This window comes from Engraulis encrasicolus, chromosome 13 (assembly GCF_034702125.1).
Source record: "Engraulis encrasicolus isolate BLACKSEA-1 chromosome 13, IST_EnEncr_1.0, whole genome shotgun sequence".
Taxonomy (NCBI): domain Eukaryota; kingdom Metazoa; phylum Chordata; class Actinopteri; order Clupeiformes; family Engraulidae; genus Engraulis; species Engraulis encrasicolus.
The window spans coordinates 46,252,042-46,262,041 of record NC_085869.1 but is presented as its reverse complement, the minus strand read 5'-3'; the positions used below and the strand labels follow the sequence as shown (position 1 = coordinate 46,262,041).

Sequence of the window (10,000 nt, the reverse complement as noted above, 5' to 3'; positions counted from 1 at the left end):
ACACAGTCATTCAGACCGAGCCATTCATACTTGGACATTAGATTAGATTCATACACATATTTATGTGTATATGAGAGTAGCGTATGAGGTATTAGTACCTACTTAAATCTGTCTAAACAACCAAAGCGCATGGCAGTGCATGTATGGAAGATACTGTCTCGCAGCATCTGCTTTGTAAGCTTTATATTGTGAAGGGACCGACCGCAAGTCTTTAATAACTTTATCATTGAAATGAGTCTATGATTGAGCACACGTGACTTAGCATGATGAATGTTCTCTAATTTAAAATCTGCTGACGCCAGCGGCTTTCCAGGAAGAAATTACTTTTGCCCCCCTCCCCCCCATCCATGAGCCTCCGACGCTTAATCATATGATGGCGCTCGTGCATGGTAACCTATGAAAATGCTGCCATGGACTATTGCTCTGCCAGAGGTTTATTTTTGGGTGTGCATGCATGTGTTTGTGTGTGCGTGCATGTGTGTGTGCATGCACGTGTGTGAGGAAACACAGGTGTGTCTGCGTATGTGTGTGTGTTTGTGTGTGTGTGTGCGTGCATGCGTGCGTGCGTGCGTGCGTGCGTGTGTGTGTGTGTACGCACTGGTGTGTGTGTGTCTTTGTTTGTTTGTTTGTTTGTTTGTTCGTGTGTGTGTGTGTGTGTGTGTGTGTGTGTGTGTGTGTGTGTGTGTGTGTGTGTGTGTGTGTGTGTGTGTGTGTGTGTGTGTGTGTGTGTGTGTGTGTGTGTGTGTGTGTGTGTGTGTGTGTGTGTGTGTGTGTGTGTGTGTGTGTCCTGTTGTGTTGTGTTGTGTTATGTGTACTGCTGCATGAATCGTACCAAATTCATCTTATCTGTACTGTATCATGAACATTGGGACTGCTGGATTGTTGGTGTTGGTGCCAGCACAGCAGTTATTGCTGTTGTGAAGCAGCTATTCGCAGGGAGTAAGAACAACGGCGTCAGCACAGTTTTCCTCACACGCAAACACATACAGTATATGACTCCACCCCTGCTCATTATCACACAGTATCACACAGAGAGAGAGAGCCAGGCAAGCCTGCCAGCCAGCCAGCTAGCTAGCCAGCACACCATCTCACCGCGAATCAAAATAGCTCATCCACCTCCATATTTAGCCACCTAAACAAACAATGCCGGATAATGACTGGGTTATTTATGTATTACATGTTGCATGTGCCTGCTTAGGTGGATGTTTCGTGATTTTGTGAGGCATAGTTAGCCAAGAGACATAATCACAGGTGTGGTGTGACTGACTCGTGACTGTTGGAGGATGAGTGTTGGTGGCTGTTTTCTTCTCTCTCTTTTTTTCTGGAGCAGAACTTACTTGTCAAGAATGCTCCCTCTTTCCCTTGGTCAGTATTATCATTAGGGCCTGATGCAAGGACGGTGTACAGTAAATATAGCCCACGTGCTGTGCTGAAATTGCAAGTCTTGTCATGAGAGAGAGAGGCAGTGCTCTGGTTGTTTTTGTGTTGACACTGTATTCGCTGGCACCTCGGAGGCATGTAATGTACAGTACAGACATGGAGTAGGAGCAGTAGCAGGAGATAGAGCAGGGTACTCCCTTGAGCATACATAGAGCTAATTAAAGGCCTACGAGATGTGACACTGACTTAAGATGAAATGGAAGATTTTGACTTTTGTGGTTTGGTGAAATGTTGGAAAGTAAATAAGATGGGGAAAAAATTGGTAAAGAAAGATTGAACAATAGACCCAACGGACAGGAAGAGAAAGGAACATGAAGAAATAGACAAACAGACAAAGAAAACGGCAGAGGAGAAAGAGAAAGAAGAGGAATAAGAAAGCTGTAGTGTGACATTGAGCCAGAGCCTCGCCATCCCTCTCAGAGAGAGACGCCGTAGTAGCGATGATGGCCATTGATTCAGAGCTATTTTATCCTTGTGCATTCGATCAAAGTTTCCTTAAATAGCACAGCGCTAATAAATTCTGGGGTTGATTGGTCAGTGTCAAGATCTAGACACTCTCTTCGCTTGGCACCAGTCTGGCAGTGCCGGGTGGCTCCACACTCTCTCCCTCTCACTCTCACTCTCACTCCCGGCTCGGCTGGCAACGAATCACGCAATGAATTCTCTGTTCAATCAGCGTGTTGAAACCTGCCTGGCCCAACAATCATTTCCAATGACTGTCAAAGGGTGCAAATGAATCTCTGCTCCACAACCGTTCCACAGCCAGCTCTCCCGATATCTCTGCCAAAAAAAAGAAAGCGGCAAAAGGGGTCCCGCCACCCTCTCTAATTCTTTTTTTTACATTTGTGGGCTACTTTTTTTCCCCCAAAGGCCCTAATGTGACATCTAATTTTTCCATTAGGAAGGAATTCTCCTCGATTAGCAGACAGAACAGAAGGCCCCCGAAAAACCCCATTATGAAGAAGATCTTTTCATTTTCGTCTGAGGGGCCTCATCCACCACCTCCACATTATTTCCAAGGGGGGTCTTTCAAGGGGGTCCAAAAGGTCTCTTTTTCTACTCAACACTTTTTCTTCCTTCCTTCCTTCCTTCCTTGAAGAGGGAGGCAGTGAGGAGGAGGAGAGAGAGGTGACATTCAGCATGGTGTCAGGAGGAGTAAGGGAGGAGTAGGAGGAGTGGTGGGCTGGCCGCCCCCATAGCTAACCTCTTTAGGATGCTATTGTTTTTCCATCTGCTGTGCTGAGGTAATTGCCCAAACAGGCTTCCGCCGCATTATCTGCCAGTAAGCCACACGGCGGCCCAGCCTCGCTCACGCCTGAGGTAATGGCTTTTCAAAAATCACCTGCCAGAACCACTCAGCAGGTGAGCAAGGGGGGAGGATGAGGGGGAGAAGAGGGGTGGGGTCGGGAATTGCTAGCGCACACGGCCGGCCGTGGCTAACAGATTAATGAATGATGAAGTGGAGCTTATTGCGTTCAAGGGGGCTTTACTTCCAAATTGGAGATTACACCCATTTTTACGGCAAGCCAAACAGGGAGGAGTGGACTTTCTGTACAGTAGGTGTGCCAGCTCCTTGAGGGTTTTTTCCCCCTTCTTTTTGTTCCTGATTAATCATGCATAGCATAGCCAGGTGCATCCTTCATCTCTTGAGAGAAAAGTTGTAGTTCTTCTGAGTTTAAATAACTCCTGGTTCCCCTCTCTATCCATGACATGGGGCTGGAGAGGAAAAAGTGTTTCTTACTGTACTTTCTGTGTCCCAGGACATGCAGGAATGGAATACTGTTGAGACAGCACAGTACAATTTTCTAGGGCGCGTGAGGAAGAGGAGGATGGCAAGAGTCTACCTGAAGTGATTTATACAGGATTTCTTTATATATATATACCTGTATATACTCTCTCTATATATATATATATATATATTTGCAGAACTAAAAACTGCTGAATTACACACAACTTCAGCAACCGCTGTCCACTTAACCAGCCCCTGCACTTAGATGACCCAACAGCATCCCCTTTTTGTGTAACAGTAAGAGGCAAAAAACCCAAAGAAATTCACCTGAAGTGCAATTTTTCCACAAAAAAAAAGTGTCCATCCATCAAGTCCACAAATACATCTTGATCAAATTAGACAAACACCTCTTTTTTGTACTGGAGCAGCAGCCAGCCAGAGAGCTCCCCAACCCCCCTGTAATAGGCTGACATGGCTAATGTGCTGCAACAGGAGCTGGTTATATATAGGGGGACAGGGAGAGCACTGCTAATGAATGCTACTGACAGGCTGCCTGCCTGGCTAGCCTTGCCTTGCCTGGACTGGCTCTGGGGACGAAGGCCTCTCAACGCTGCAAATGTGTGTCCACAAGCAGGACAGAGGGCCAGAGAGGTAACGAGAGAGAGGGAGAGGGAGAGAGAGAGAGAGAGAGAGAGAGAGAGAGAGAGAGAGAGAGAGAGAGAGAGAGAGAGAGAGAGAGAGAGAGAGAGAGAGAGATAGAGAGAGAGAGATGACAAGTGAGGGACAGAGATACAGGGAGAGACAGCAAATGAGAGAGAGCGAGACAGAGAGAGAGAGTGACAGAGAGACAGCGTATGAACAAGGGAACCGAAGAGAGAGACCGAGAGTGAGGTAGAGGGAGAGAGAGAGACGGAGAGAGACATAGACAGAGAGAGTGAGGGAGTGAGAGTAGACAGACGCTGGCAGAATGCATTTGCATTGGCTGTGCTGGGCATCTGTTTGATCTGCCCGCTCGGCACACATCAGGTAGCCCGCCTCGAGGGGAGAAACATACGCGCCGCGCGGCTCCATTTTCAAAGCACAGGCCACATGAAGAGATAAAGGCAGTTTTTCGGCGGAAGAATGGGGTAGCGGAGTGGAAGTGGTGCGGGGAGTGGTGAATGTGATGGGGTGGTGGGCACAGACACAGACAAAGAGACCTAAAAAACAAGTGTGTGTGTGTGTGTGTGTGTGTGTGTGTGTGTGTGTGTGTGTGTGTGTGTGTGTGTGTGTGTGTGTGTGTGTGTGTGTGTGTGTGTGTGTGTCAGTTTGTCCGTCTGTCTTTGTCTCTCTTTATGCCCGTCTGCCTCACAGCCTCTCTCTTTTCTCTGGCTGTGTGTGAGTGTGAGTGTATGTGTCTGTGCCTTTGCAATTATCTGTCTGAAGCTTATTTTCATTTACCAGATTATCTCCTTATTTAGCCGTCAGCAACTAAAAATGTTCTGTTCTTGGAGTATCCTGAATGGACTCTCCGCTGGGCTTTCAGTGGCTGGCGCACTGTCAATTTGCACATTCTGGTGATGATTGCCTGTTTTGCTTATTTCCTAAAAGCCTGAACGAGAACCAACGAAAAAAAGTATTCATCACAAGATCCATCCTCAAAAAATCATCCCTGCGCTCTGTGGGTAGCTCATGATCAGAAACATCAGTCCTTCGTCCAGATTTTCAAAACAATTTCTCTGATCAGATAAACAATTAAAGTTAGAGAATGCAGCTTAAAGTATTAGCGAAGTTTAAGCTTCAGGATCAGAGTTGGGATTTCAGGTTCACTGGATCTGATTCGAAGCGATGGCTCTCTGTTATCATAACGGTTCCCTGCTGGAAAGGTTATCAGCAAGGTCCCTACGTGATCTCTGTTAATATTTGCCCCTGACAGCCACAGCTTACACAGACAGCCTTCCCGTAACAAGTACAGTATGATGATGCAGATATCATATTATTATAACCTATTAGCATATAACACACTAAAGATATAGTAAAGCAGTGCAAATTTGCCATAGTATAGTATAGTATAGTATAGTATAGTATAGTATGGTATAGTATAGTATAGTATAGTATAGTATAGTATACTATAGTATAGTATAGTATACAGGGTGCGATTTGTTGAAGACCCAGAAGGGGGGATAAGTTTCAGATTTTAAGCATTATCAATGGAGCTACATTCCGCAAATATTAAAATCCTCTAAGAAAAGTGGAGGTATCAAAACTAGAAGGGGGGACAATCCCCACCATCCCCCCCTACAAATCGCAGCCTGATAGTATAGTGTAGTATAGTGTAGTATAATTATAGTAGCCTATAGTATAGTGTAGTATAGTATAGTATAATATAGTTTAGTATAGTATAGTATAGTATAGTATAGTATAGTATAGTATAGTATAGTATAGTATAGTATAGTATATAGTATGGTATAGTATAGTATAGTAGCCTATAGTATAGTATAGCTTGACATAGCATAGAATAATATAGGCGATTGTATAGTGGGTCCCTCATGCACTGGGGCAGGGCACAGTAAATGGACTTTCACAATGTCCCCCATGGCTAGAAACTGTTAGTCACCATGATGGGAGATATGTCAGACCTACTGGGCTGACCTGCCCTGCAACCCCCACTCCCATTCCCAGTTTATGCGGTGGTTGCGCCTTGCTTACTACACACATGTCACAAAAATAAAACCACCGACTGTGATCTGCACACAGTGTAGCCTGACTCTTTGACATTAAAGCATTACATTTACAATGGTGGTGAAGGGTTGTGAGTTACAGGCGAAGTAGTAGAATGACTCAATGGAATGGTGAATCCGCTGCTGTGGTGGGCCTTCGTTTGGTGATTCTCTGATATTCCAGCTAACGACCCGATCCAATTTGCACAGACAGTGATGTACAGTCGAGCGGTATGGTGCCGTTAAGCCCAAAGCATCTGGTGGGAAAGCGTAAACACACAAAGTATTGACCCCCGCGTTCGTCCTGGAAATAGATTTGCCTGTATCGTTATTGTGATTGCTGTTGATAGATAGGCACCTGGAGGCCTCTCGCAGAGGGAAAGCTGAGTGTGGTGGGAAGTGGCAACAGCAGAGTCGGCTGCCATATATAACAAGGTTATGGACACCCGTCTGGGGACAGCCTGTGGAGCCACTGCGCCGCTGTGGTTTTTAGATGACCGCTCAGTCACCCGGTAATGAAGTCAGCGTTGCACACCCTCCGGTTAATCGCTTTCTTTAAATCAATCAGCAAAGTGCTGAGGTCTTCTTCGCACATGTGGCTCAGCGTGCAGTCATAAACAGTTGCAGCGGTGAATAAGGTGTGTAAGAGCAGCGGCGAAGTTACTTTAACACTGGCTTTAACAGAAGCCCATAAAGACTCAGTTTCTTGCATCTTTTTGGAAGTTTTTTTTTTTTTACAGTCGTTTGATGTTTCTTTTCCACATCATAAAATAACAATGTATCTTTGAGTAGCTCGTGTTTGTAATCATGGTGGTTGTTGTGTCTGGAATGGAGCCTGGAATGGTTGGCTTTGAACTACCGTATAGTGGGATCAATACCCAGTGCGTCAATAAGTAGTCATCTTATCTGTACAAATTTATGTAGTTTAGCCAGAACAGAATGCTTTATAACTTAGCCAAGCTTTGATTTTGATTACTTTTTCTTTGGTTTTCTGAATAAGAATAGGCGAAAACTTCTCCCTAATGGAACCATTAAAATATACTGTTTGGCCACTTGGGTAAATTGGCCATTGTAGACTAAATGGAGTATGAAATAGATCCTCTTTTTGGCCTGCAAAAATTACTGGTGTTTGACATTTTTATCCTGTCTCGGAGAAGGATTAAATGTGGAACCGAGAATGGTTTACTGTAGATTTCGGATCATGTTAACTGCAAATTGAGTTGGATTTGGTTAACAAAGCTATTCATTACATACAGGCAATGACAGCAATGGCCATATAACTTGATTAGGTGGACCTGTAGGATTGTACCACAAGAGATCTGCCATAAGAGACTGAGTGTAAACTTTTTTTACTTCATTCTTTCTCATTCTTTTTCTTATATTTCTTTCTCGACTCATTATTGACTTTCTTACATTTTCCTTTAAAAACACCCTAGTAAAATCCACAGGGATAAAATTGACATCACTATTCTTCCCCTATAACAATATTTGAAGAGTTCATGTTAGGCCTGCTGTCCTTACAACAGTAGAAGTTCAGCATTCGAATGAATGATGACGCAAGTCCAATGAGTATGCCATTTTCTTCTTTATATGTGTCCTCCAGACCTAGGGAAGCTGCAGTACTTTCACCTTTTCAAATAAAGAGTCCATATATTGATGAACAATCATCACAGCTCAAAGTACAATTCCCTAATGTACCTTGCTTATTTAATGTCTGTCTGCCCTTGACATTTTGCAGCACAGCTTATGAAGCCAAATCCACAAAATGACCTTCCAAAATCTTCCTATTTTTACTAACGTTTTCCCTACAGCAAAATCACATTCGGAAATGCCACTGTTCAACATCTCATACACTGTGATGCAAATCCATGAGACTATTGAGAAAATGTACATGAATAATTAAAATTGAGAATAAATATTCAGCACTGTATTTTTTTTTTAACTTCAGTGCCTTGTCTAGACTCTAGACTTTTCTTGAAGTAATACGTCCCTTGATGGAAGGTATCTGTCCAACTCTATCTTGCTTATTTTTTTCCTTTTTAAAGAACAGATGCTTCTCCAAAGTATGTGTGTCTACATCAGTGACATAAATGAAGCAATTTCCAATTTGTTATTGACATAGCTGTGCTTTGGAATGAAGTGGTCTGTTGGGTTAAAGAGCCAGCACCTTGCCATACGGTTACAGAGGTATGCAACTAAACCCATCCTTAGCCCAAGAGATCAGCTTTTAATTTAAAGGTATGCAGAGTTAAACCTCGAAATCAGTTTTTTTCCCTTAAGGCATGTGAGGTTAACACGTCCAGTGCACAAAGTCACATATATACTATATCCCATACAACAATGGCACAGGTTAAAAGTCTGCCCATCCTAATGCGTGTGACCTCCGCTAAACCATAAATCCTCCTTCTCCACCATAAAGCGCTATAGTCCATACACTGTGGCTAATTACCTCATTACAACACAATTATTTGAAGCACTCAAGTGTCCCATTCCTTTTTTTTCATCTAAAAATAGAGCCCTTTCATGTCTGCTGCCGGCAGGGCTTAATGTATATTTGCCATCGCTGCCCCTGTGGCTTTGGGACGGACGGGCAGATACCGTACCGGGGCTGGGCTGGGATGAAAAAATATTCCGGGCATTTTAGCAAAGACCGGTCCATCAAGCATCGACAGAGAAAATGAAGCCTTTGCCAAAATTTCAGTCATCTCATATGAGTTATTATCTCAAAGAGGCCTGCTGTAGTGGCTTGAGGACTGATAGCATTGAGGGGAGGGCCACGCCAAAATCATCAACAGCCCACCGGGTAGATGCCCTATATGCCATATGGCCAATCCAGCAGTGGCAGATACAAAGAGCGGCTAACCTTTTGTGGTCCAGACACCCAAATATTCCTCTCTAATCCTTTGAGCACCAGCTATCACTTCATCATGTGCACAAGACGAGAGGGCGTGGGGTGGGGTGGGGTGGGGTGGGTCAGGGTGGGTCTTTTTTACTAATGGATTCCGCCAAAACCCACAGGGGCTTTGGGGCGGCAGCTCATCGGATCACCAATGAGGGTTGAATTGGTCTGAGAGAGAGGCAGAGATGAGGGAGAAGAGAGAAGCATGGGGTGGTGGAGAGAGATGGAGAGATGAAGACAGTAGGGAGAGAGAGAGAGAGAGAGAGAGAGAGAGAGAGAGAGAGAGAGAGAGAGAGAGAGAGAGAGAGAGAGAGAGAGAGAGAGAGAGAGAGAGAGAGAGAGAGAGAGAGAGAGGAGTACTGGCATTCCGGAGGCTGGAGGCAGAGGGGGCCGTGGCTGAAATCATTGTGTTCTTCTTCCCCTCTTCCTGTCTGCCCTGTGCATGTCCAGCTAAGCCCCGGGGCCCCCACGTGTCTGGGCATGCCACATGCGGCGTGGCGCGGCTGCACTGTGCTGCACTGCACTGCACTGTGCTAAGGCTGCCGGGCACAGCTCTCACAAGGGAACAGGCAGGGAGGGGCAACAGGATGGAGGGAGACACAGAGAGCAAGCCAGAGATGGATGGAGACACAGAGGGAGGCACAGATCGGGTGAGGGATGGAGGGATACAGACAGAGATAGGGGTGGAGGATAGGGGCAATGAGGTGGCGCTGAAAGTGGTGGTGGTGGTGGTGGTGTGGTTCCCTCTGGAGTGCTGTCATCCAAACTGCACACCCGCTGTTTCATCCAAACTGACTGACTCCCCCTTATGAACACTTGTGTGGATTCAAGAGGGTTTCTCAACCACTTTGAATGCCTTCTGGAGTTACGTTCCAGGGGTTTGCTGGCCACTGAAACCATAAATATTTTACTGTGTTGTGTTGGTTGAATTCCTTTTTTTACCAGATTCATTCATTGCACATCCCATCTATTTCACTCTGTGCTGCCAGCCTCATGTTTTCAATGACAAGATGTGCTTCTATTTGCGCAAAAGCAGTTTAAGCATATGAGAGAGATAATCCAAGGATGAAAAGAATAAGCTGCAGCCAGAAAAAAAAAACGTGGCGTGATTTTTTTATTTTATTTATATATTTATTTATTTGATCTCTTATGTCCTCTCTCCTCTCCTCTCCTCTCTACACTCCACTTTTCCTCTCCTCTAGGTTCTGACTTTCTGTGCAACACTCACATAAT

The 10,000-nt window shown here is 44.9% G+C and overlaps 1 protein-coding gene across 1 annotated transcript in view; it reads left to right on the top strand.

Moving 5' to 3' along the window:
* LOC134460579 (potassium voltage-gated channel subfamily H member 7-like) overlaps window positions 1-10,000 on the top strand; it is a 97,263-nt gene that overhangs the window by 27,010 nt on the left and 60,253 nt on the right. Inside the window, exon 3 of the mRNA XM_063212957.1 lies at window positions 9,970-10,000. This exon is cut by the window's right edge and continues 125 nt beyond it. Within this exon, the coding sequence (XP_063069027.1) occupies window positions 9,970-10,000 (31 nt within the window). The remainder of the gene's footprint in view (window positions 1-9,969) is intronic.